Raw genomic sequence first — 27,500 nt, 5'->3', positions numbered from 1 at the left:
AAATGGCTCATGGACTCAGCTTTTCTTGTTGATATGACACATGAGCTTAATGTACTGAACAAGACGTTACAAGGCCAGGGGCAACTTGTCAGTGCTGCCTATGACAACGTGAGAGCATTCTCCACAAAACTGGCGCTCTGGAAAGCTCAGCTCTCTCAGACAAACCTTTGCCATTTCCCAGCATGCAAGGCACTCGTGGATGCAGGCACACCATTCAGTGCTGACGAGTATGTTGATGTCATTTTGAGGCTACAGGAGGAATTTGATCACAGATTTGCTGACTTCAAGACACACAGAGCCACCTTTCACATTTTTGCGGACCCCTTCTCCTTTGATGTGCAAGATGCCCCTTCTGTGCTTCAAATGGAGCTCATTGAGCTGCAGTGCAACTCTGAACTCAAAGCAAAGTTCAGGGAGGTGAGTGGAAAAGCAGACAAGCTTGGACAATTTTTGAGAGAATTGAGCCCTAGTTTCCCTCGGCTTTCCCGAATGTTCAAGCGGACCATGTGCCTTTTTGGTAGCACATACTTGTGCCAAAAGCTCTTCTCCACTTTGAACTTCAATAAGTCCAAGTACAGGTCCAGACTTACGGATGATCATCTTCAAGACATACTGAGGGCCGCAACTGCTTCCTCCCTCAGGCCAAATCTGGCTCGGCTATGCGAGAGGAAACGCTGCCAGGTCTCTAGCAGCAAGGAGTAGGCAAGAGAAGCCATGTTCAGAAGAACAGTTCATTTTCTACAGTGTTCCATTCATGTTCAGAAGAAGGTTATAGAACTGTTAATACAGACATTTCAATCTAAATACAGCAGATATAGAAGACTGAAAGAAACACACAAGTTCACTGACTAAAAATATCTTATTATTATTTTATTTATGTATTACTGATTGATTTATTTTCTTATTAATTCTTAATTTGTTTATTTATTTTTAATATTTTGTGTTAAAAAATAAAAATAAAGAGATTTGAGAAGATTGGAATTTTTTAACCATGCCTTTCTTGTGGAAAACCTAATGCGGCCCAGCCTCACCCAGACTCTGCCTGCAGCGGCCCCCAGCTAAATTGAGTTTGAGACCCCTGTCCTACACCATAAATCAGTAAGAGAGGGTACGACCTCTCTCATGGCCCCAAGTGGTGTGTGCATGCCAGAGCACTCTGGAAGGCACACAGAGTCTTTACAGACTACTAAGGATCAAACCTCTATCATCATGCAATCGATTATACAACTCTAAGCATATATGAGTAAATATTTCTAAGCATAAATGACAATCAACAATATAAACCTTACAGCTGGTTTTAATAACAGAATTTATTTGTTTCTCAAACGAGAAAGAGCTATCGAGAAACACTCCTAAATCTTTAGTTCTGAACTTTTCCAGTGGGCCAAGGTCAACATTATCTGCTAATGCTAAATAGGCTGCCGTTATTAACTAATGCTAATTTGATGTGAATTAGCATTATGCACTAATGCTAACACTTTTTAACAATGTGAGTAGCTAATGCTAACACTATTTCCCTTAACTTTATAACATTGTGAACGGCTAATGCTAACACTCTTTTCCCTAGCATTACAACATCTGAGCTGCTAATGCTAAGTAGGCCGCCATTAGCACCTACGTCTATCCATCCATCCATCCATTCGCTTCCGCTTATCCTTTTCAGGGTCGCGGGGGGCGCTGGAGCCTATCCCAGCTGTCATAGGGCGAAAGGCGGGGTACACCCTGGACAGGTCGCCAGTCTGTCGCAGGGCTAACACACAGGGACAGACAACCATTCACACTCACATTCACTCGCACATTCACACCTAGTGGCAATTTGGATTATCCAATTAACCTATCCCCACAAGCTGCATGTCTTTGGATGGTGGGAGGAAGCCGGAGTACCCGGAGGGAACCCACGCAAACACGGGGAGAACATGCAAACTCCACACAGAAAGACCCCGGCCTGATGGTGGAATTGAACTCAGGACCTTCTTGCTGTGCGGCAACAGTGCTAACCATCGTGCCACCGTGCTGCCCACCTACGTCTAATTTAAGGCAAATACGCATTAGAACCTAATGCTCATATCGTTTTCCTTTGCTTTATAGCAATGTGAGCAGCTACTGCTAAATAGCATTAGCTAATAACAGCAGTCTAATTTAATGCAAGTTAGCATCATTTGCATTATAACGATGTGAGGAGTTAATGCTAAGTATGCTGCCATTAGTGGCTAATTCTAATTAGGGGTGAATAATTATTACAAGCTAATGCTAATATCGTTTTCTCTTCCCTTTTAACAATGTGAGCAGCTAGTGCTAGGTAGGCTGAAGCTAGCAGCTAATGCTAAAGCTAAAGATAATTTGATGTGAATTAGCATTACATTAGTGAGGAGTTAATGCTAAGTAGACTGCCATTAGCAGGTAATGCTAATTTAAGGTTAATAGGAATTGGCATCTAATGCTAATACCATATTTTCTTGCTTTAACCCTTTAAAACTGGTCAGAGTGGGCACACTCCGTTTTGCGCAACTATTTTTAAATCCCGGTAGCACTGTAATCACGTGAGCTAGCGCAATAATTTTTTTTGCATATGAAACCTGAGGAGTTGTATTTACATCTTATGCCATCAGCTTGTCCTAGGTTACAGTTTCCTTCCACATATGCTTAGGACTCATATTGCTCTGCTGGAAATAGTTTATTTTGATGCATGCTGTTATTTTGCAAATTTGCAGTATAATATTTATTTTCGTTTTTCCTGCAGTATATAAAAATTGGTGTATTTCAAAAATAAAACTATGAAGGCACTCAAAATAAATTTCCTGAGGTGGGAAACTATTTTGTGCAACTTTTTTGTATTTACAGTTTTGAGGGATAAGCCTCTTAAATTTCTCTAACTAGAAATATATGTTAAAAAAACAAAAACGATTTTCAATTTTTTTGTAGTTTATTGCACTTTTTTGCAATTTATGTAATTACTATGCACTTAATACATACATATTATTAAAATTTAGGCTGTAATGGTTGTATTGATGTATAGCAACTTGAAATGCTCCCAAAAATGGCTCTACAGCATGTAAAAATATAATATAAGCTCTGGCGGACTTGGTTCTATGGTAGGTCTAAACGGGTTAAATCAATATCAGTAGCTAATCCGATTGTTCAGTCTGACGTCAGGTGAAGTCATTTTTATGCATTTAAGAGCTGTGTTGAATTCAACATTACAAACTGAACATTAGAACTATCCTCTTCTCCAGGATTTTCCTGATTTAACATTTCAATATGACATTTCCAGCGCTTTGTTTTCTCTGCTCACAGACAAAACAGATACACGCATGTATATACAGCCCACGTCCAGCTCTGCATGCACTCCTGCTCCATTTCTATAGAGAATAAACAACGTAACACAATCATTCTCCATTGTTTTCAACTCAACCAGCTGCATTTAATGAAGGAGTTTGAATTTACTTTACAACAGCTGCTGTTGTTTCCTGTCTGCATTCATGTTCTTAACTGTACTCCACACATTCTGAACTGGTGTACCGTAATTGTCGGGCTATAAGCCGCTACTTTTTGCACAAGCTTTGAGCCCTGCGGCTTTTAGTCAGGTGCGGCTTTTCTATGGATTGTCCATGAGCGGATTTGTTTTGTTTGTTCCGCTGTTGTACGGCACTACGTTGCCTGGCGGAAGGATCGGGGTTCAAGAGTGGTATGTTGGTCACATGTCCATCCGTCAGGCAACGTAGTGCAGTACGAGGTAGCGCGAAAAACAAACTTCAAAGTAGCGCTACCCGTTCAGCTGGAGGCCTGGATGATGAGCGGCGATAAACTTGCAAAAAGCAAGTTATGCCCAACTCCACCATTGGATTCTGACAGCGTGGAAAAGTGTGAAAACATCCACGATCACCAACAGATTTCGAAGGGCTGGATGCTGCATGATGGAGAGGAGGACACCGCCACGGCCCTTCTAAGGGTGTTCGACTCTGACACTGACAACGAGGATTTCTTTGGTTTTGAAAGTGACAACGAAAGAAAGAAGCTGAGAGTGGATGACGAAGCCACCCTGAGCCTGTTTGTTTCCGACACTGGAGAAGAGGACTTTGGTGGTTTTAGTGCGCAGGAAGATGGTGGTGAAGGACTGAGTTTTCTTCTTGTTAAAGCCGTGTCACTGCACCTGAGCCTAAAAGGTAGTCCGAATCAATTGTTCTGGTGTGCTGTAGGTTATTGTTATGTACTACATTTGTTACTCATTTATGAAGCACAGTACATGTTTTGTACTTGTAATTACCGCTACTTGTACATATACCTAAAAAGTTATGCAAATATGTACCCATAACTTGTTTTTCAAAATATTAATAAAAGGAGTGTGTCTCCAAACAGCCATCTCTTTCCTGACAATTCGCTTTGTGCATATTCTCTTACATATGATAAGTCAACATTGAAACACCTGCGGCTTTTAGTCAGGTGCGGCTAATGTATGTACAAAACAGGATTTTCCCCTGATTTTAGCTTGTGCGGCTAATATTCAGGTGCGCTCTGTAGTCTGGGAAATACGGTAGTTCTTCCTAAAGTACTGCAGTATTCCTGCCAGTACATCCTTTTAGTTTTCCTAACTGTTTCCTCTGATGCTCGTTGCTATTCTTTCCTCAATGCAAATTCATGCTAAGCTCCTTCATATCCATCCCTGTTTCTAAACCTGTAATAATTGCTTTAATGTGTCTTTGGCCTAATTATGAGTCTGTCCATATGTTTGTAGTTCCCCACTTGCTTTGGTTTCTTAGCTCTGATTCTCTCAAATTTATCCTTGAAATCATTTACTGGCATCTCTCCCTCTCACTCCCACTATCCCCAGAACACCAGAGTATTCATCTCCTGGTTTATCCTATGGCCTCTTTGCATTTTCTCCAATCATCCCTGTTTCTAGAGTCTCACCCCATCTGCAGGCAGTCCAAGAGAAACTGCCTCTGCCATTTTCTTCTTCTTAATCTTTGATTTTTCTCTTCACTTTCTCCATTGGGTCTTCTTAGACGCACTTTCCAGAAAGCAGCAACATTTTTTGTGCCCCATTTTTCAAATTGTGCATCTTACTTCAGCTTAATGTGTTTCCTGTTTTGTTTTTACACAGGTCATGTAAAAGAAATCCTACCAGAGACTCGACAAAGCTGAACTGAAAGACAGCACAGGCAATAAATCAGAGCAGCACAGAACTTAAGCTCATGGTCCATAGAAGCTGGGCTCTACAGGTGTACCAGGACAAGCTTAGTGTAAGTCCCTCGAAAAAGTTTCACTTGTGCTGTTTCGGTGTAAATTACTGGTTTGTTTGAACAATTTCATCAGCTGAACCATAAATACTCCAAAACAATTTCTTTGTGACTCAGTGTGATTTTTCATTTTGTAATATTAGCATGTCAAACTCTACATTCTCTACACAGATGAGAAATGAAGTGTATTTAATAATAAAAGTTATCTCTCAGAGACAAAGTTAGTGTCTCATTCAGGTCTGTATCTGAGTAGCCTCAGACACATGCAGTGCTCATATTTTCTGTTTTGTGTGTCACTCAGACCTCTTCCTGACAGGGGCAGCAATTTCATTTAAAGTCCCATTCACTGATACAGGCTGCTGGAGCTCCAACCAGGAGGGTACACACATGATCCAGGGAAAAAAATTATATATGGTCTCTTAGATAAATATTAAGAGGTCCTGTGTTTTACTAAAAAATCAAAGTAGTAAAACACAGGACCTTTGGGTTAGATATAAGGTGATTTGACAAATCATGTCTGTTGTAAATGAGTAAGCCATTTATCGACCTGACTCAGGTTTTAAATCATCATCAGAAAAGACTGAATCCTGACCTGAGAATTGTACACTTTGGACTCTCCACTGCAGAAAATAGAAGCTTCAGTCCTGAATCCTGCAGGTTGTTGTTACCCAGGTCCAGCTCTGTCAGATGGGAGGACTGGGAGCTCAGGACTGAGGACAGAGCTTCACAGCTTCTGTCTGACAGGTTACAGCCACTCAGTCTGAAGAAAGGATGACAAGAAGACATGAAACACTTGTGTTAAAGTATATTCATGGTGCCATGAGGAGCTACTACATTTACAATATTTCAACACTGTTTCAGGACATGCTGGAATCCTTATTGCCTCATGTTACAAAAGACAAATGTGGCAGTTTAGTGTGATTTGGATGGATTCATTAAAAAAACAAAACATAAACACTGTTAATTTTTTCCAAATGAAATTGATTAAATGATGTTAATTGATGAAAAAAAAATCGATATTGCTTGATCTGACCTCAGCGTTTCCAGTTTGCAGTATTGACTCTTCATCCCAGCAGACAGAAGCTTCACTCCTGAATCCTGCAGGTTGTTGTTACCCAGGTCCAGCTCTGTCAGATGGGAGGACTGGGAGCTCAGGACTGAGGACAGAGCTTCACAGCTTCTGTCTGACAGGTTACAGCCACTCAGTCTGAAATCAAGGTGGAAGGGAGACAAGATCAACCAAACAAATCAGAGCTTTATTGCTTTTTTATTGTTTTTAAGCAGAAATCAGTGAGGTGCTGGTAGATTCTGTTCTTTTGGTTTATTACCCAACAACACACACATACACTAATATTTGTGACTTTTGTAATAGTAGCATTTACAATGCAAAGCAACAGCGATCACAGATTGAAGGGGCCTGAATAAAACTACAATGCAGTGATTTTTAAGATGACCTGTTCTTCCAATTTCCAACAACAGATTTCTCCAACCTTACAGTTAAAAATAATTCTTTATCTCATACTGAATCTTGGTGCACCTCCCCCCAGTTTATTAAAATGGAGTGGTACTGAAGTTGCTGTAAGTGATGTGTGATGCCACTGATTTCCTTTCTGATCCAATACAAAGTAAAATTCAGGCTGGTATCTGCGATACTGATGAAAACTATTCCTTCAGAATCAATACAAGACATCATAAGAAAATATGATGTTTTGTATAACATAAAAAGCCTGAATTTTAAAATATTCAGTTAATAATCAAAAACAGATGTGACTGAAAATAATAAAACTGAGAAACATTTTATGGCCATTCGATCCTTTTACAACCATTGCAAGAGCTTGGTTGGCATAGCCGGCAATACGTTGGATAGTAATAAGTCCGGTGGGTGATGGGCTCCACCAGGGCTGCCCTTTGTCACTGATTCTGTTCATAAATTTTATGTTTAAAGGCTGTATCAAAAGTTCATTCAAGTTACAATATTGTGGTCAAAAGTTCTCCTTTTTTCTTTTATACTATACAACTACGCTGTCTCATGGTTTTAGGACATGGATCTGTCATGGAAGAAATCTATGACCACTTTTAATCAACATTTTAAAAATAAACATGATCACATATTTACTTACAGAGCCTTGTTGGAGGCTTTGACCACTGGCAGCAGCCTCAGAAGAGCCTCCTCTGAAGCAGAGTATTTCTTCAGGTCAAACACATCCAGATCTTCTTCTGATGACAGTAAGATGAAGACCAGAGCTGACCACTGAGCAGGAGACAGTTCACCTGTGGAGAGACTTCCTGATCTCAGGGACTGTTGGATCTCCTCCACTAGAGAACGATCATCCAGTTCATTCAGACAGTGGATCAGATTGATGCTTTTCTCTGCAGACAGATTCTCACTGAGCTTCTTCTTGATGTACTGGACTGTTTCCTGATTGGTCTGTGAGCTACTTCCTGTCTGTGTCAGCAGGCCTCGTAGGAGAGTCTGATTGGTCTGCAGTGAAAGACCCAGGAGGAAGCGGAGGAACAAGTCCAGGTGTCCATTTGGACTCTGTAAGGCCTTGTCCACAGCACTCTGGTGGAGAGATTGAAGTTTTGGTTTGCTAAATAATTTAGATTTCTTGGAGGTTGTTTGTTGTTCTTCCAGCAGGTTGACTCCAGAGTTGATGAAGGTCAGATGGACATGAAGAGCAGCCAGAAACTCCTGAACACTCAGATGGATGAAGCAGAACACTTTGTTCTGGTACAGTCCGCTCTCCTCTTTAAAGATCTGTGTGAACACTCCTGAGTACACTGAGGCTGCTCTGATATCGATGCCACACTCTGTCAGGTCTGATTCATAGAAGATCAGGTTTCCTTTCTGCAGCTGATCAAAAGCCAGTTTTCCCAGAGACTCCATCATCTTCCTGCTCTCTGGACTCCAGTGTGGATCTGTCTCAGCTCCTCCATCATACTTGACCTTCTTCACTTTGGCCTGAACCACCAGGAAGTGGATGTACATCTCAGTCAGGGTCTTGGGCAGCTGTCCTCCCTCTCTGGTTTCCAGCACATCCTCCAGAACTGTAGCAGTGATCCAGCAGAAGACTGGGATGTGGCACATGATGTGGAGGCTTCGTGATGTCTTGATGTGGGAGATGATCCTGCTGGCCTGCTCCTCATCTCTGAATCTCTTCCTGAAGTACTCCTCCTTCTGTGGGTCAGTGAACCCTCTGACCTCTGTCACCATGCCGACACAGTCAGGAGGGATCTGATTGGCTGCTGCAGGTCGTGTGGTTATCCAGAGGCGAGCAGAGGGAAGCAGTTTCCCCCTGATGAGGTTTATCAGCAGCACATCCACTGAGGTGGACTTTCTAGGGTCAGTTAGGATTGTAGTTTTGTGGAAGTCCAGAGGAAGTCGACACTCATCCAGACCATCAAAGATGAACACAACCTGGAAGTCTTCAAAGCTGCAGATTCCTGCTTCTTTGGTTTCAGTAAAGAAGTGATGAACAAGTCCCACCAAGCTGAACTTTTCCTCTTTCAGCACATTCAGCTCTCTGAAAGTGAATGGAAATATGAACTGGATGTCCTGGTTGGCTTTGTCTTCAGCCCAGTCCAGGCTGTATTTCTGTGTTAAGACTGTTTTCCCAATGCCAGCCACTCCCTTTGTCAGCACTGTTCTGATTGGTTCATCTCTTCCAGGTGAGGCTTTAAAGATGTCTTCTTGTCTGATGGTTGTTTCTGGTCTGTCTGGTTTCCTGGATGCTGTTTCAATCTGTCTGACCTCATGTTCATCATTGACCTCTGCAGTCCCTCCCTCTGTGATGTAGAGCTCTGTGTAGATCTGATTCAGGAGGGTTGGGTTTCCTGCTTTAGCGATGCCCTCAAACACACACTGGAACTTCTTCTTCAGGGTGGATTTAAGGTTACGATGACAAACTGCAGCTGGAAGCTCTGAATGAGAAGAAAAATAAACACTCAATTCCAAAAAGAACTAATCTTTAAAACATGTTGCTCCATCTTCCATCTCTGGAAAATGTCTCATTTATCCAGCAGCTTAAATCTTTAGATAAATCCTCTTACTGCTCTGCAGACGGTCAGCCAGCTCCTCCTGCTTCATTCTCCTCAGGAAGTCCACTGTGATCTTCACAAACGCCTCTCTGCTGCTGCTCCTCTGACTCTCTAAGCATTCTGGGTAATCTGGACTCAGAACCTTCTGGATCTTCTTCAGCTCGTTCTTCACAAAAGTGATGATGTTGTCCTCCAGCAGCTGGAACAGAATACTTTATGAATGAGCCAATCAGACTGAAATCATGGAGCCAAACATCAGCTCCATGTTGGACACACTGACGATCCACTGGTCTACAAAGAGCAGCGTGGAGATGACTGTGAACAGAACAGATGTAACAGTAGTTGTTGTACATGTACAGACCATAAATATGGAGTCCAGCTGTGTTTGATGCTGCTGGGCAGACTGACCACTGGGAACCTCTGAGCTCTGCTGCTCCACTCTGTGGAGGAACCATGAAGGATTAGATCCACACAGGATAAAGATCCAGGAGTTTCTGCTCAAATAACTTCATCTGAATCAAGTCTGTCAAGTTTTAAACTCTCAGATTGTGAACATATCAGTAATTTTCAGTCTGTTTTCATGGACGTCCTTTCAGTGGTGATGTCAGGGATGATTTTGAAGAAGCTCATCAAACTGAACCATCAGCAGATCACTGCTCCAAAACCAGAACATGATCCGAGTCTCCCTCCACCACCAGAACACCAGCTTTACTAACGTGGTAGATCAGTGTAGTACAGATCAATAACTGATGAGTCATTTGATCAAAATCACTGAGTGCTTCACGTCTGACCCTCTGATGCTTCTGTAGACATTTTGCATATTTAATGAATGTCTGACAGTTTTACATTCATTCTATGAACACAGTGGAAATGTTGTGTTATAGTCTCCATGTTGTTTCCAGCATCATAAATTCTTAAGTTCAGAAAATTAGATTCTTTCTTCACAGCTGAAAAACAACAACATTTATTCTGTATTGAAATCTGCATCGTCCACTCCAAAGGTCACAATCTGAAGGTAACATCTGGTTTTGTTCCCTGTGGTTAACTCTGAGCATCAGTATGGTGGGATTTATCCACTACATCCACACCACTGTGGTTCAGTGTTGTCCTGATGGAGTAACAGCAGCCAGTATGATCCAGGCTTTAGCTGCTGGGTCTCTGTGTGACCTCTCAGACTGTTTAACAGATCAGACACAAAGAGAATCAGAGCAGCTCTGTTCTTTAAAGACAAACATGAACCCACTCAGGTCACACTTTCCCCACAGATATGAGCATCACTGTCCTCAAACAGCAAATGACCAAGTCGAACATTTGGATCTTTTCTCTTTCATTGTTTTCTTTTTAATGAATCTTTGTAACAATCTGAGGATGTTTCAGGTCATATTTATCCAGGAAACACAAACATGTAAAGGAGTCATCACAGCTCTCTGACCTCGTTGCTCCAGGTTCACCACTGAAGTTTGGAACGTCGCCTTTGGACACGTCGCTCCTCACAGACGGACAGCTGGACCCTGCAGACTGTGACCTCTGACCTCTGCAGACACAAACATGATTGAAGCAGCTGTGATCACACAGACTGCAGATAATGCAGCTGTTTCCTGTCAGTAACATCCTCTTAGATTAGAGTTCAGCTTTTTACAGGAAAACTGGACAAAACTGATTTTTGTTACAAACTCATTTTCATTTCCTCTCAGCTCACAAACACAGTCAGACAATCAACCAGAGTCAACACTGATTATAATGTCAGTGCAGAATTATTTCTGTTACTCAGTGAGTTCAGCTCTCTGACCTCGTTGCTCCAGGTTCACCACTGAAGGCTGGATTTCGACCTTTGGACCGGTCACTCCTCACAGACGGACAGCTGGACCCTGCAGACTCTGCTCTGTCCTCCTCTTCCTCCATCATCATCTTCAGTCAGTCTGAGAGGTAAACCACAAACACTCAGTGAGTTCACATTAACAGGAGGAACTGACCTCTGACCTGTCATGTGACCATGAAACCAGGTCAATGTGTCTGTAGGTTCAGTCATCCAGGTCATGTGATCTAAGGAGCTTGGAGAGAAAAGAGACGTCTTTAAGTTTCTGGAAGACGTTTCATCTGAGAAGCTTCTTCAGCTGTAAAACCAAACGGTGGAGAGTCCCAGATATTTAAACCTGAGAGGGAAAGAAAGCATGTCGCTGACCCACCACTGATGTTATTTCAAGGAGGAAACTGAGAGCCTTTGCACCAGGAGCACAAACATCAGCTCCAGCAATGATCCACTGATGTGTTTTTATTCCATGTATGAATGTTGTTATTGACAGAGATGACGTTTGTGTGTCAGTGATGCAGTGACTGTTGTTGTTACCTGTACAGGCTGGTTAGACTCTATGAAACAGATCATACAGATCTCTGCATGTTAGAAGAGACTATTAAAGGTCATGAATGAGACAAAGGCAGGGAGGCGTCCTTTACAGCTAAACAGCAGAGTGAGAGAACAGCCAGCACCTCTACATTTATCACATTATACAGCACATGTATGATACTGACAGGGATGAGAAGAATTTAGTGATTCTGATCCCATCATTGATATTACTTATTGATTCTCAGTAGCTCTGCTCTGACAGTCACCACCATCACTGAGCAGCATATCAAAGACATTTGTGCACATTAACTGCATGTTGTGGCTCAAATGTTTGTGCATGTTGGAGGCATTTCCTCTTTGTTGTGATCAGTGTTGGTCATTACTCAAAACAGTCATTATTACACATATTACACAGAACACTTTGATTAAAAGTAATGGAGTACGTTACTTCATTACTCCTCATAACATTACTTTGATGTTACTGTGTGAAATGAACAAATGAGCATGTAACAACATAAAGCTGAGGTACAGCCCCACACACCAACACAGATCCTGATGAGGTCACGTGATGTTTCTCTGAGTGTTTATGAACACAAATCAAAGATGAAACAGCACAAAGACACTTCAAAGTGATTCTACTGTAGAAACATGAACAGGTAGAAACCTGCAGCCTGACTGCTCATCACTTTGTTACCTGTTCAAGTTCAGCAGCAGCAGCTCACTTTATCACGGTGCTGGTCTGGGGTCAGTGTTTACTCAGCTTTAACCTCACTCTGGGTTCTTGGCTAGCCTAGCTTTAGCTTAGTGTTAGCATGCTGTGTGCTAGCTTAGCGTCAGAGCTCTGCAGGTGTCTCGTGTGTAAATATTAATCACAGTGACAGTAAAGGAGGTAAAGGGCTGTGACGTCATCACGTACGCTGCGTCCTCTGTGGGCTCTGACTGAACTCAAAGTACAAACTACAAGTACACAAACACGAACGTAGCTCAGAGTGGCGGACACACTCGGCCTCGTTGGTCCAGCTGTGAGTCCGTTACCGTGAACTATGGAGCGGCAGATTTGTGCTGAACTAAGCTGCACACAGCTGATGTTAGCCAGGAAACATTACACACTGACTTTAATGGAGAGACCGGAAATACAAACACACACAGTTTGTTGTGTGAAGAAATCAAACACGAGCTGAACAAACAGTAAAGTTCCTAAAGACAAACTGTTAAAGGAGGAAACAAAGCAAACTTACAGTTTCTTCACACACCAACAACAAGCTCCACTCCACACCTGGACACTAAACACGGACACACAGGTGAGCTGCTTCCTGGAAGGAGGCGGGGCTCCACCTGAAACTCAGCACAGGTGGGAGGGGCTCAGCTCTGTGTGTGCTGATGTGTTAACTTTAAAAATATGCCGTCTGACTGCTCAGACTGAGTCAGAGTAAAGTTCACATGCTGACGTGTGGAGACATGAAACCTTGTTGTAGCTGCAGGTGTGAACACACTGATCCCAGATCAGCTCTGCTGTATTTGTAACATGAACATTTCTGCTGCAAAGCTTCAAATGTTCAGCATGTTTCTCTGTTTCCAGTCTATAGATCCAGTCACACTTTCTACCTTCACCTGTGCAGTAAAGACTGAGAGCAGAGCTGAAAGCAAGCGTCCAATCAGTGAGCAGCATCAACACCTGAGCTTCATTCAGACTCTGTTATTGAAGATGTTGTTGGTACAAAGTTCATCTGCTGCTCACATGAATCCATGAAAGATTTATTTCACTGAATGTTTCTTCAAAGCTCATTTCAACCTGTTGAAGTCATGAATGAAAGTGCAGACTGAGAGTGGATCACATGATGTTTGAGGTGTGTCATGTGACATGTTCAGTATTGTCACACATGTCTAGATTGTCCCTGATATCATAACTGCTCAAACACTGATGATTATATTTGAAGAATTATTCCTGATGGCAGCAAAGTTTGAATGGAGCTCTCTGTCTGTGCTGATTTGTCGCCCTCTGGAGGTCAAAGCACAAACTGCATGATGTCACTGTAACCACCACAGTGACAGGAAGTGTTTTTATGACTGAAACACTGAAATGATGCTAACGGCTGTCGTTAGGCTCACTGACAGCAGTGCTGATGTGTTCATGTCAAACACTGGCTCAGGTCAGGCTCCTTCATCCTTCTCCAGCGTGAGGCCGCCCTCAGACCCACAGGAGCTCTGACCTTTGACCTCCTGACCCTAACCATTTTAGTCTTGTTGCATCTGCAAATCCATCCAAACTGTAGCCGAGCAAAAGAAGCTGGAAGTTGTTCTATGAATGATGTTGTTGAAGGAGCTTGGAAAGAAAAGCGTCTGGACTTCTTTAAGTTGCTTGAAGAGGGACATGGACGTCTTAACGCCCACTTACATCCTGGGACATTTGATCACAGGAAATCACATGATAGCGTGGGGCTAGATCTCACAATGGGTTCACCCAAAACCTTGGCTGATTGAGACCCACACCCGTTCTCACACCGTGGCTCGTGTGATTAGGTAGAGGATCAACAGGGGCTCCGTGTCCCTGAATTTAAACTGAATCTAAACACACCGTGCACAATGCCAAGTTAGATAATGGTTAAAAGAACAAGATAAGAATAAATAAAAAGATAAAATAAGGATAAGAAATAACTTAAAAAAATAAAATAAAAAGATAAATAACTGCAAATAAGTACAAATAAGTAACTGAAGACACGTGTGGTCTGCAGATGTCGATGTACATGGATGTACATGGAGTTTAATGTGCAAAATGAACTTAGTGTGCAAAGTGACCTGATGTGCAAACTGCAGTTTGAGGTCGGTCAGCTGTTCAGGAGTCTGATAGCAGTGGGGAAGATGGAGTTGTTGAGTCTGGATGTTCTACATTTCACACTTCTGAACCTTCGTCTCGAGGGCAGAGGTGTGTCTCTCCTCTGGACTCTGTGATGGTAGCTGCTCTGCAGAGAGGGCAGCGGGGTCCTGATGATCTTCTCCACAGTTGTTATCACTCTCTGCAGGCGTTTGCGGTTTGCAGTAGTGCTGCCGTACCATGCAGTGATGCAGCTGTCAGGCTGCTCTCCACAGTGCAGCTGTAGAACCTGCTGAGGATCTTGGCCAACATACCAAATTTCCTCAGCCTCCTCAGGAAATACAGCAGCTGCTGAGCCTTCTTGACCAGCTGTGTGAGTTTGAGTCCCTCACTGACTCAAACTCCTTCAGTGACACTTGCAGCCTTGCAGATTAGTTTGCTGATCCTGATGCATCTCTGCAGCTGATGCTGTCCCCCAGCAGACAACAACAACATAGATGCTCTCACTAGTCCACTTTACCCTCTAATCACATCTCTGACATCTGCAGGTTGCTCCATAGAGACTCTTGTGCAATGCCAGGTGTTTGTGTTTGTGTTTGTCTGTAGGTACACATTAGATATGACCATAGACGCACACACACAAGTGAACACAGCAGCACAGATGGTTTCCACCTGCTTCCCTCTTTCTTCACACAACTGTGAGGATGATGAAGAGGTTTCAGGACGAGGTGGTCAGCAAGCACAGGATAAAGCAGGGCCATGAAACTCTCTGGTGCAGCAGATGTTTAATCAGACTCAGCTTTAGGCTTCTTTTCCCACCTGGCAGCAAAGTAACAGCTTCACTAATGTGAACAGTCACAATGTTAAACGTTTCTATATCTTCATATATTTTTATCTGTTGATGCTGCAGAATAAAGTCTGTTAACAGAGTGCAGGATGTGTAGAGCAGGTCCAGCTCTCCCTTTACTGTGTCCACTTTCATCAGCCCCTGTGAAGTGACACAGAGTGCATGTGTGTCTGTCAGCTGTTGTTTGTTGTGAAGGATGGAACAAATGAACACACACTTTTAGAGAAATCTGAAAAAGCAACACGTGCTTGGGCTCCTTCTGTGCTCGTCTTCATTAATGCTGATCTTTCTTTCCTGTTTGTTCTTTGGCACAAGCTTCAGTCTTTTCTCCCAGGGCTCCTTCACACTTAGAAACACACCTACATTCATTTATACACAAACATCATGAAACAAAGGCTTTGTAAAAGAGGACACGAGATCCTCTCTGAACAGCACATTCATATCAAACACAGGACTGAACAGGATATACTGAGTCTGTGCTGTTTTCATTGTTACTTGCTGAGTATTTTTCCAGTGTTTGAAATGTGACTCAAGTCTGATTCTTCTACTGTGTGTGAACTCTAAGCAGCTGCATTAAACAGCTGCTTTTCAAACCAGGCTCAATCCTATGACTCTGTGAATGTAAACTTTTGTCACCTGCATGAATAACAATCCTTGATCTAGTCAGGACTGCAGTGCTCCTGTGATCCCAGCTTATAGATGGAGGCTAGCATGAGAGGCTCAGCAGCTAAAGCAGCACACCTGGGTCTCCCAGCCTATTAAAAGCAGCCCTTTGCTTCACCTGCTTCACTAAACATTATTATTATTATTTAAGCAGAGTGGTGTGATTGATGTAGGCATTGCTGTGTGACAGGAGGACTTTTCTTGAAACAGCTCGTGTGACGTGAGCTGACGTAAAAACAGTGATGTTAGCTTGATTCTCTTGGCTAAAACTATTTTAAAAAGAGGGTCAATCATGCAAATCTGCCAATAGAAGCCAAAGTTACAGCCCCTCAGAGTTTAAAGAGAAAAGGCCCGTTTCCAACACTCGGTTGTGCAAAGGGAAACAGGCCCACAGTGCCTGAGTGTGTGAGTAATTCTTCAAATAATATTCAAAAGCAAACATTTTTAAGCATGTAAATAAAATTCAATCATTTCTGCTCTTCAATACCTAAGAAATGAAAACTGGCAGATGGTCCCAAAATGTGAAACGCCTGGCTATCTGTGCATTTAGTGCTGCAAGTTTTCACTGTTTACCTTCAGAAGCATAAATCTCTGCACAGATAATGTTCATATGTGGATTCCTGGTTTTCTGCAGTTAATTGTGACCCAAAGCGTATTTTTAAAGTGGTTCCAGGCAATAAAGTCTAAAAATAAATACATCTACTTCCTTTTTCTGTGTTCCAGCCTCAGTGACTCTGACACAGTGCTGTAATATTTACACCTCTGATGAAAACAGAGTTTGTAGTTGCAGAGAAATACTCGACTCATTTTGGGCATTTACGAGCAGGAACCTCAGAAAGCCCCTCGCTGCTTCACTGGTTAAGAAGCAAAGCAAACATTAGTTCACAGTGATGTTAATTAAGGCCCAAAGTTTAGGAACGAACGTCAGCACTTCACTAATGAATGTAATGCTGATTCATGTGCTTGTTTTGTAATGTGCATGTTGTGCGTTGCTATTTCCCATATTCTTTGGCACTGATAGATGAAGAGTCTCAGGCAGGACCGAGGCTGCCAGCTGCTGACAGTGAGCAGGGAGAGAGCAGCAGAAGCTGGGCAAGAGCAGGGCACCTTCAGCCCCCTTCATCAGTCAGAAATCATTTGGGTGTCTGTGTGAAATGTCTGGTTTTTAAAATCTTTTTGTAGACATATTTATTAAATGTTTAACAATTATATAGAAGAAAGACAATGTAAAGAACAAAACATGACAAAACAAAAATGAGTTGAAGTTATGAACTGTTTCTGAGAGACAAATAACACCAGGATCCTTTTTGTGTAGCTGACAGCTGGTAACTGTGCAGGGGCGGGTCTAGCAAAGTGTTGCCAGGGGGGCAGGTAGGGCATTAACAGGGAGAGGGGGGCACAAAGAAATACTTTTCTTTCTTATTCTCATTTAAAATGCTTTTAATAAATAATTATCTGAATCTTACAACAAACGTTTTCATCTGATGTAAAATGTATAGAAATCCATTATTGTACATAGTCATTTTTTAGGGTCCCATCATAATTTCTTCAGAAGTAAGTACTGCATATGATGCCAGTGTTTCCCACATTTTCTAGATTCTGCACCAGTACTGTGTGTAAAATGCATCAAAAAGTCCGTTTGATTCTTTCTCAGCTGTCTTTCTGTCTCCTTTCACTTTTTAAAGGTTGCCATGTTAGAAAACATATTTTGCCCTGCCGTGCTGTTTATTGATGTGGCAAATGAAAGGTTTATGAAAACATATCTAAATCTGTCATCAGTAATCAGCAATGATCATGTCTCACCTCTAGTCTCTGTCTTAATGTCAGGTTTCCACCGTGTGTTGTAGATGTTCAGGAGGTTAACTCGACCAACAGTCTACTTCCTGTTTAGAATACCAGGACAGGGAGGATGGTGCAGGTTTAAGTTTATTAGACTGATGCATGTATACCAACAAGACAGCGTCCATCACTGTGACAACAGCGTTTGTTTTCATTCAAAGGCTTCATGGTTTTTCCTTTAATACCTGGGGGGCCGGTCTCCAGTCAAAATGCCCGGGACCATTTTTTGTCCCAGTCCAGCCCTGGTGTCAGATCTGCATGCAGTGTCAATGAGACGATCAACAACAGATCAGACAAAACACTCAGGCGGACACTCCTCTGTAGAAGGAAACATGGAAAGTGTGAGGTAATCAGTGCACAACATCACTTTGTATTTCAGGCTGTTTTTATATAGAACTTCAGCACCAATGTAAAAGTTCTGGTTTGAGGAAGATGAAGAACATTTTCAGGAAGGATGCCGTCTGCAAGCAGAGCTGCTTGAACCTCAGCGCTGAGGTCCAGACTACTTCCTGTGAAGCCACGTGATGTAAATCTGCTGCTGTAACTTCACAGTTTACTGAAGCTAAATGCAACGTTACCATATAATCTGTTTTCAACAAAGGTTTCACTCCGTCCGGTGTTGATGGAATGATTCAGGCCGTACTCGTCAGGCTTCCCGTCGACCACACGCATTTCAGTCACAAACCCCGTGACTGACAACAAGGGAAACAGCAGAAGAAAAGATGTGAAAAATACTGGATGATGATGATGGAGGATTAACCGCGGTGGCTAAACTGTTTCCTGTCTTTGTGGGCGTACTCACAGGGAAGTTTCCAGGCACGTCAGTCTTGGTGGCTAAAGTCTCCATTTTCCAACATGTATCGCTACAGGTGCAAAGACACAACATTAATCATCAGTGTAAATATTTTAATGCTGTCCAAACGGTGTTTGCTTTGTCTGTCCTCTCGCGCTCACAGAGGAAACGAGGACGCCACCTTCAACCCATCTTCAGTTGGCTCAACCATGGCCGGACTTCCTGTTGGCTTTGTGACAGCAAACCACTTGAAATGAGAGCAAACTGCAGTCAAGCACCACTTACAGCAACCTGTGGACACGCAAATGGAAAGCACTGAGAATCATACAGAAGCATAAGAGCTGTTTATTGTAACACGTGTGTGTGTGTGTGTGTGTGTGTGTGTGTGTGTGTGTGTGTGTGTGTGTGTGTGTCTGTGTGTGTGTGTGTGTGTGTGTGTGTGTGCACATTAATAACACACTGATGTATGTTAGTTTGATTTATGCTATATCTGAGAAAACAACTGCAGAATTTTACATCAAAGTTTCCAAAGCTGATGTTTTGTTGTTCACTCTGTTTTATATTCATATAGTTTGTTGTTTTTAAATCAGTGGACAAAATAAATATTATCACACAAAATCCAGGGTGAAACATAACCAAATAACCTAAATGGTGAAGTCATTATAGAAGTACATGTTGCAAAGGTCAGCCTCCTGTATAGACTGCTAAACTGTCTGGGGGGGCCCTGCCTGTCCTCGTTGGATAAGCTCCACCCCTTTTCCATAAGACGGAGACATTTGTATGAAAATAGATGGGCAGTAAAATAAAAAATAAAAAATATTATGGATGACTCTGTAAATCAAAGTCGGCCTGAGGCAGAAGCAGAAACCATGAGGAGCACAGCACCACTCCCAGAAGGGCACGAAGTGAAGCCATAGCTGCTGAAGAGTGAAGACGTGATGATGGAGGAGATCACAGATGAAGATCTGCTGCCTGCTGACTCTTTATATAGAAGAGTGAGACTATCTCCCCACCAGCAGCTGCACTTATACAAACCCCAGGTGCTGGGATGGCTTTGAACATGTGACATTTTCTGCAAACACATGGACAGTTTCATAACCACAAAGATTATTCCTGCAGCGGCAGAATCGTATCCACTGTGTGAGAGGTGAACGTCAGACAGTTCTTAGAAAATGTAGTTTCTCTTTAAGCTTTTAACGTCTCTTTTACCCCCATTTGTCTAAAACTACTTGACAGCCCTTCATGTCAGAGGTTTATTACCTGTGCAGGATGGAGCACATGGTCTCAGTCAGGCTGGACACGATCACTCCTACAGGAAGTAAATGTGATTTTATTTCACCTGTGAAATGATGAAAAACAGCAGAATAGCTCACGCTAACAAACGGGTGTTGAAATGTTTCATTTTCTGCTGTTTCACAGGTCAAAAAGGGCGTCGAAGCAAACTGAAGCTGAGCTGCTGCTGCTGTTGTAGTGCAGCATCTGCTGTGTGCTTCATCAGAGAACCTTCTGTACACAGCAGACAGAGGCTGCTGCCACTGAAGTCCATCTGCTAGAGAGCTTTAAACACTGGTTATTGAAGTGGCTTTGATGATACTGATACACAGTCTTTGCTGCTGTCACAGGACAGGGATCCACCAGGGAGTAGTTGTCAGGATAAAGAGCCTTCGCTTCTCTAAATATAAACTGGATACTTGTAGGAAACTTTGGGAAGCAGCATTTTTCCTCATATCGTCTAAACTGAAGTTAGCTCAGGTGCTTCTTCCATACTTGCTCTGCAGAAAGCCAAAGAGTTTGGAGCTCTGCAAACATTTGCAGCACAGCTGGATGTTTGTAACTTTGGTCACCTCTGTATCATCCCTCAGATTCTTTCTGCACAGCTTTGAAACCACGACAGCACGAGTGATGCTGAGGAGACGTCCAGTTTAAACAGACCTTTATTCCTGGAACACAAACACATGAAGTGATGCTGCTAAAGAAGAACATTTAATCGCACTAATGAATCAAGCATCTGTTTGTCTGTCAGTCTGTCAACAGTTCCTCTGATCGACTTCAGACTTGGTGGGTATTTTGTTTTTGCAGCGGTCAAAGTCGATCAGCGTGTTGCTTTGTCTGCTGTAAATCTGCCTGTACAAAGGGAAACATGCATGTTTTAGATGCAAACTCACAACATGGCTGCATTTTTGTGATTATGTGTATTTTATATTGATTTATTCTATTATGTTTTGTATATGAATCTTTACAAGTGTGTCGATACAAAGGCTTGATTAAAACAAAGGTCTCAGCTGTGCTGTTAGGGATGCTCTCATATTTGTTTCAAATGTAATAAATCAAAGGATTTCAGGCTTTTCATCCTTTTTATTTGTTTGGTTCTAACAGCAGCTGGATAAAAACATGCAGGTGATGAATATAATTGTGTGATATTATGAGCATTGTGAATAAAGAAAGAGCAGAGATAGTAAAAAGGAAACAGGTGATGGACGTGAGATTTTCAGAACAAAAGCTCCTCAGTGAGACGATCACCTGGACACAAGGTCAGGCAGCTGGGACTCATCTAGAGAGCAAAATGGAAAAGTGATCTGTGCAGAACATCACTGTTGATTGCAGTTATTTACATCAGACTTCTTCTCTGAGATAAGAGCACCGTTTCTGGGAAAGATGACAGTATTTCCAGGCTGGATGCTGTTTGCAGGGAGAACTGAATGAAAGTCTCCTGCACCTCAGCGCTGAGGTCCACACCTGTGAACACAGATGAGGTCAATCTGCTGCAGCACGTAGAGCTTTACTGATCAGCAGGTTCAAAGGATTCAGCAGAGCGTAGAGTCAGAGCTAAATGCCACATCACCATAGAGTTTGTTAACAACAGCTTTCTTTGCCCTTTGTCTCGATGGACTGAATCAGGGATACTCGTCATACTTCACCTCAACCACGTCACTGAGAGACCCCAGCCTGACACAGCAGCAGAGATGATGAAAGCAGAAACAGCAAACAGATGCTTCAGTTGTGTTTCTCTGTGTGTGTGCGCTCACGCCCACTTGTGTGTGTGAACTTTCCACGTACCTCAGCTTGTTTCTCCAACATGAGCCATCAGGGCTGAAAAACATCACTAACACATGAATTCTTTCTCTTTTTGTTATCACCTGTGATCATGTGTCTCATGTTTCTGTCATTCACCAGTTCTTGTAGAGTTACGTGTAACTAGACTTCTGTGGGACGTAAATGATTGTTTTGTATGCAGATCTGTACAAAGGATGTAAACACTTGATTACAAAGGAGATCTCAGCTGTGTTGTTGTGGATGGACTTCAACGTATTTGTTAAAAAAGAGAATAAAGCAAAGTGTTTTAGCTGTTTGGGAGTTTTTGTTTGATTCCATTCAGTTTTATTTCTATGGAGTCAAATAATAAGAAAGGCTCTAGAACAGCCCTGAGTTTGTCCAGGTGACACTCCTCTGAAGAACAAAGACAAAGAGGAAGAAGGGGACTCGTTTTCAAGTCTTGTTTCTTTCAAAATAAAAGCTGAAATGTTTTGGAAGCATGATAATATTTCAGCCAGGATGGCGTCTCCAAGGAGACCTGCACCTCAGCGCTGAGCTCCACATCACGCCCTGTGAAAGCACAGATATAAATCTGCTGCAGTGAGAAGAACTTTACCCAACACAAGTGTAGAAGTAGACATTTGACTTTACCTACAACCTGTTAACAACAAAGCTTTCATTGCCTCTGCTGTTGATGTCATGTAGGACTAATCATACTTCACATCAGCCATGCACACGTCAGAGGATCTCCAGGCTCTCAGTAATAAAGCCAAGCAGATGATGTGAACATAGCAACAGTAAAACATGCATCATAATCAGCTGTATGTGTCGACTATGTGGCACCTCAGTCTTGTTGGCATGAAGAAAAGTTGTGTAACATGTAGCATAAGGGCTGCAAAGACATCATGTAGACAGCAGTCGTCTGTTAGTCGTAACGTATCTCCTGTTAAAGAGTTAAATGTGCGTTCTCCATCTCTGTCCTCTCACAGCTCGCCGTACACCAACTCCAGCTGTGGTAACCATGGCTGTGCCCATCAACACGCTGAAGCTGAGACGCCACCCGTCACTATGGCGACTCCAATAGGGTTACCTGTCAGCTGTGGACGCATGAAAGGAAAACAGCAGAAACACAGACATGTTTACTGGAACATTTCCTATTGACAGCTTTATGGAAAAGTGGGTTTAAACACTTTTCTATGTTTTATTTTGTTTATTTATGGATTTATTGTGAAAGGAATTTCAAAGTTTTAATTTGACCTTTCCCCTGTTTTTCATACAGACTGGAGACGAATGGATGGTGCTTTCTTTGTTTGTCTAAAGATAATGAATAAAACTCTACACACATCTTAAACCACCCTCCTTTCTATATATTTTGTTATATAAATGGAAAGTATATAAGACACAAACTGAGCTTATATGATACTAAGGACCCTGGAGGTCAGTCCACCTTTATAATTCAGCACAGCCTGGAGTCTTGGTCTTTTCTTGGATGTTGGTTCCCTTTGTTTCCATCCTCTGTTAAGATGTTTCAGTAATGTTGAGGTCTGGGGAGGCCAATCCATGGCTGACGTCCTGTGATGCTGCATTAGCAGTTTGTTCATAGTGAAAAATGAAGCCACTGCCAATCAGACATTTGCACAGTGGATCAACTTCTGATGGTACTGTCCTGAATTCCACACCTATAATATGTTTGCACGTACTGATGAATATGTGCAGCTGATTTTCAGCCCAGTTCCTGTGTGACAGACGCCAGTCTTTCTGCCTGTGTCCTTCCTTAACAATAGAGCCATCCTTCCACTGAGACTGTTTCTGATGAGGCTTCACTGAGCAGTAGATGGATCCCTCAGCTCATCTAATCGTCCTATTTCTAACACATGACTGTCAGAAACTGTTAATCTGCTGCAGCTCTTTAACTCCTCCACTTCTTTTTTTGTAATCTCTTAGTTTCCTCATCTTTTAAGGTGGCACTGCACACCAGATCCAAAGTCAACATGCTGTTATATGATGGAGTTGAACCTGTAATGGAGTTTGATTTAAACCAATCAGCAATTAAGTGAATGATGATGAGCAAAGATGGTGGAGGTGGTGGATGAAGACCCGGACAGCTGTGGTTGGCTCCTCGTATAGAGCAGAGTGAGGTTGTGTTTGCACATTATTATAAAACCATGTTCACCATATATTTTAGCTGCAGACAATAACATGATTTCTTTGCTGTGGTGATTTTATTCCACTTTGGTAAAATGGGAAACCATCATTTCTTGCTGTAATTCACACATTATTCCAAGAGCCTCAACACGAGCCTTGTAGTCCGACCATATATAGACAAATCAATAGTTGTGTTTGTAACAGCTCATGAACATGAATCGTTCCACATTACTTTAAAATCATTGTAAACTAAACTGGAATAAATGAGTGTTTATATATAGTTTTGTCTCAGCTGTTCATACACAGTGTTTCAGTTCTTATCAGAGTCCCACCGTCTCACTGTGGTGAACCTTTAGCTCTGTTGGAAGCGTGTTGTTAGACCAGGTTTCCCTCATTTAAAAATAATCTCTCATTAGAAATGGACATGATGTCTAAGACATAGAAATGCTTATTATGGGTTCACTTGATGTCACTGAAAAGATGCACATGGGTAACGTGCAGGCCGTCCAGCTCCGAGGTTTATCTCCTCACCTCGAGTCTGCGACACTCTCTCCGTGTCCTCTCAGATAAGGGCGCGCACATTTCTGCACCATCTTCTAAATTACAAAGAGCGATTCACAAAACAGAAGCTCACAAAACACTCATCACAAACCAAAAATGGCTCCACTGAGCGTCAAACTGTCACCAGAATTTACTGATAATCTAAAGACTCACAGAACTCATTTTGTCTCATTGTGTCTTAGTTTGAGACATAAGTGCATGATCATAATACTGTGTAGTTAGATGAGACAGAGCTGATGCTTGCTCTTAATTATCCTCTTCATGTTTCCCGAGCCTCAGCAGTGGAAGCTACCATGGATAGAAAGACTATGACTCATCTTAAATCTCAAATCTTTGTCTCCAAAGAGCTGCTGATGTGTCCGATATGATCCACAAGCTTAAACTAGGATTATAAGTGTGTGCAGTGATGTGTGTGAAACCTCTGAGGACTCACACGTGTGTGCTTCAGCCCACACACACATATGAAGCACTGCGACCTCACACAGAAGTGTTTTACACATCCAGCCTGAATCCTGATCATTTCTACAGTTTATTAAGTTCAGCTTCACCTGAACATCAGTGATGAAGCTGCTCTGACTCCATCACAGCTCACAGCTGTTGGAATGAGTCAAACAATGAAGAAGGTTCAGAAACAGCTGATGATTTTACAGAAACATGATGCAAACATGAAAATGGACACATGATTTTTTATTAACAGACACTGTTTATGTTTCACTGTGCATGACGTCATCAACACTGACACCAGGGGGCGCTCATCACCAGCCTGAGGAAGTGTGATAAGGGAGGGAGACGCAGTGTTGTGTGTACTGCAGTCGGACAGAAGGAAAAACTTCCTCCTGAAAACATTTTCATCCTTCCCAAAAGTGTTTGAGTCAAATGTTACAAATATATAAATACAATAAAACACAGGGTCTTACATAAAATTAGTGATGCAGTTGTGCACTGAGCACCTTTCCAATGTTCCTTCCTCAGATGAGTCCAGCTGCTGAACACATTAACATCTGTATGTAAATGTAGCCGAGAACCAACCTGAGCACTGCTGGGAAAATACAAAGGCAACCATCAAAGTGCTGTATTATCTTATTTATTCTGAATGTTGACTTAGATCCACACCACGATTTATGAAACTATAGAACTAAAATAACAACAATCGTCTGCTTCTTTAAAATTTCTTTCATTACATCAAACCAGTGAAAACTGAAAAAAACAAAGAGCTGTTAGCATGTTCAGACCAACTTTGAGACAGAGACTGTAAAGTTCTGCACTTTAAATCCTGCCTGTGTTCCTGCAAATGATTCACACTGAAAGTATCTTAGTTTAGTATTGAGTGAGCCACAAAGCAGCCTGATAGCTTTAAAACAGGAAAAGTAAATGAAATTGACAGTTTCAGTGTAGCTGGATCTATTATTGGGGGGTCATGACCCCCGTAACCCTGCCTGGTCCTGAGGTCAAATCCACCATCTTTGTTTCAGTGCTTCATGTTCTCCCGTGTTTGTGTGCGTCCTCTCCGGTACTCCGGCTTCCTCCCACAGTCCAAACACATGCAGTTAGTGGGGTCAGGTTAGCTGTGAGTGGTTGTGTCTCTGTGTTATTCCACCTTAATCAATGACTTCCTGTTAGCATGAAGTGCTTCTGTAGGACTGATGTCATTTTCATGGTTGGATCATTTAAATGAAGCTGGACTCAGATGCAGTAAATAAGCTGATTGATCATTAATGAATAAAGCTGGTCAAACACATCACGTGGACACATGTGATTGTGTGTTGTATTGATCCCAATGCTGGTATCAGTCCTGGATCAATAACACTGGATGGATGCGTTCAGCATGGAGCCCTGAGCTGTGTTACAGACAAACATGGAAACTGACAGGTCTGTGTCATTCACAGTCTGTAACACTTCTAAACAACAGAGGCTGACCCAAGTGCCTCAGAGCCAGGCACGCTCACATCACAGCTCTCTAAATAAGCCAGTTTCAAAATAAGAGCTGAAAGCTGTGTTTGCTTGTGTTAGCTTATTATTGTGGAGACTAACATTCAGTGATCATGTGTTCAGACTCATAATGATTACTCTCAGAAATCCTGATCTTTGTATTTACTGTGTGTTGGATCAATAACTGAGATTCATGGTATCACACAGCTGTGCTGCTGCTGATGTCAGCACATCTGGAACAATACGAGGTATCTGCTACCAGACTGAGCAGGACGTGAGACCTGTGGACTGTTTAAAGCTGTCCCTCCACAGCTCACTCAGACCTGATCCACACCTCAGTGATATTCTCTGACTTCCTCAGTAGAGACAGAAACCATTCAGATCTGGGACCATCAGCTGACTGATGATGTCACACAGACTGTGTTTTTCAGGAACAGTGATTCTGATGTGAGCCTGCTAGCTGACAGCAGACCTGATGAAAGCACATGTTCACATCTGTGAGGACAGACTGGACTCTTTGACTGCACCTTGGTTCTCCTCAGAGGTCTGTACAGGAGCATGTCCACCCCCACTGAAGATCTCAGTCACTGTGAAACATAGAAAGCTGCTTGTGTGGCCTCTGCCTCACATGTAGATACAGCTACAGGTTTCTCTGTCAGTCAGACTGAAACAGTGTCCTGATGCTGCATCATTCAGCTCTGTGCCCCAGTCAGCATCACTGGGAGCTACCAGTGTTTCTGCCCTTTTCCTGTAACACTACACTCAGCACAGGCTCAGCTGGTATCCAGTGTTGGACTTTGGCTTCAGCTGCTGTGATAGATCCTCTAACATAGATCAGCTCTGCTACATGTTGTTAGATAAGTGCAGCTGCTGTCATGTCCTGATGTTTCTCTGGCTCAGCAGCTTCTCCATCAGAGGTTCACATGGAGCTGATCCAGTATCTCCAGTAACGGTGTTCTGTGCCTCACTGGTTCATCCTTCTGTCTGTGTGACGTCAGTCAGATGTTGAAGTTAAACTCTGTAATCTTCACTGTGTCACAGAGTTCAGTGAGTCCCGTTATTCACAGTATCAATCAGATCATCAGAGAACAGCTGATCAGCAATCAGTGCTGCCAACAGCGCCTCCTGTGGTGAGAGGATGCAATAATGCAATGTAGCATTTTTCCACTCAACACTTGCAGTCATGGAAACTGTCTGTTGGATCTGTGTGACGTTGCTTTCTTGGTTAGAGTTCCTCACAAATGTCCAGATGATTCTTC

General features: G+C 42.4%; 2 protein-coding genes across 2 annotated transcripts in view; both read right to left on the bottom strand.

Moving 5' to 3' along the window:
* Positions 1-27,500, bottom strand: part of LOC113017352 (protein NLRC3-like) — a 71,317-nt gene that overhangs the window by 8,620 nt on the left and 35,197 nt on the right. Inside the window, exons 2-8 of the mRNA XM_080300553.1 lie at positions 11,065-11,194; positions 10,708-10,809; positions 9,637-9,715; positions 9,288-9,474; positions 7,358-9,158; positions 6,271-6,444; positions 5,830-5,997 (exon numbers count right to left, since the gene is read on the bottom strand). Of these exons, the coding sequence (XP_080156679.1) occupies positions 5,830-5,997; positions 6,271-6,444; positions 7,358-9,158; positions 9,288-9,474; positions 9,637-9,715; positions 10,708-10,809; positions 11,065-11,183 (2,630 nt within the window). The 5' untranslated portion in view covers positions 11,184-11,194. The remainder of the gene's footprint in view (positions 1-5,829; positions 5,998-6,270; positions 6,445-7,357; positions 9,159-9,287; positions 9,475-9,636; positions 9,716-10,707; positions 10,810-11,064; positions 11,195-27,500) is intronic.
* Positions 1-27,500, bottom strand: part of LOC145428492 (uncharacterized) — a 53,823-nt gene that overhangs the window by 25,597 nt on the left and 726 nt on the right. Inside the window, exon 1 of the mRNA XM_080300704.1 lies at positions 12,858-27,500. This exon is cut by the window's right edge and continues 726 nt beyond it. The gene's annotated coding sequence lies outside the window, so the exon portion shown is untranslated. The remainder of the gene's footprint in view (positions 1-12,857) is intronic.

This window comes from Astatotilapia calliptera, chromosome 4 (genome assembly GCF_964374335.1).
Source record: "Astatotilapia calliptera chromosome 4, fAstCal68.1, whole genome shotgun sequence".
Lineage (NCBI taxonomy): Eukaryota > Metazoa > Chordata > Actinopteri > Cichliformes > Cichlidae > Astatotilapia > Astatotilapia calliptera.
This window is presented reverse-complemented; position numbering and strand designations above follow the sequence as displayed.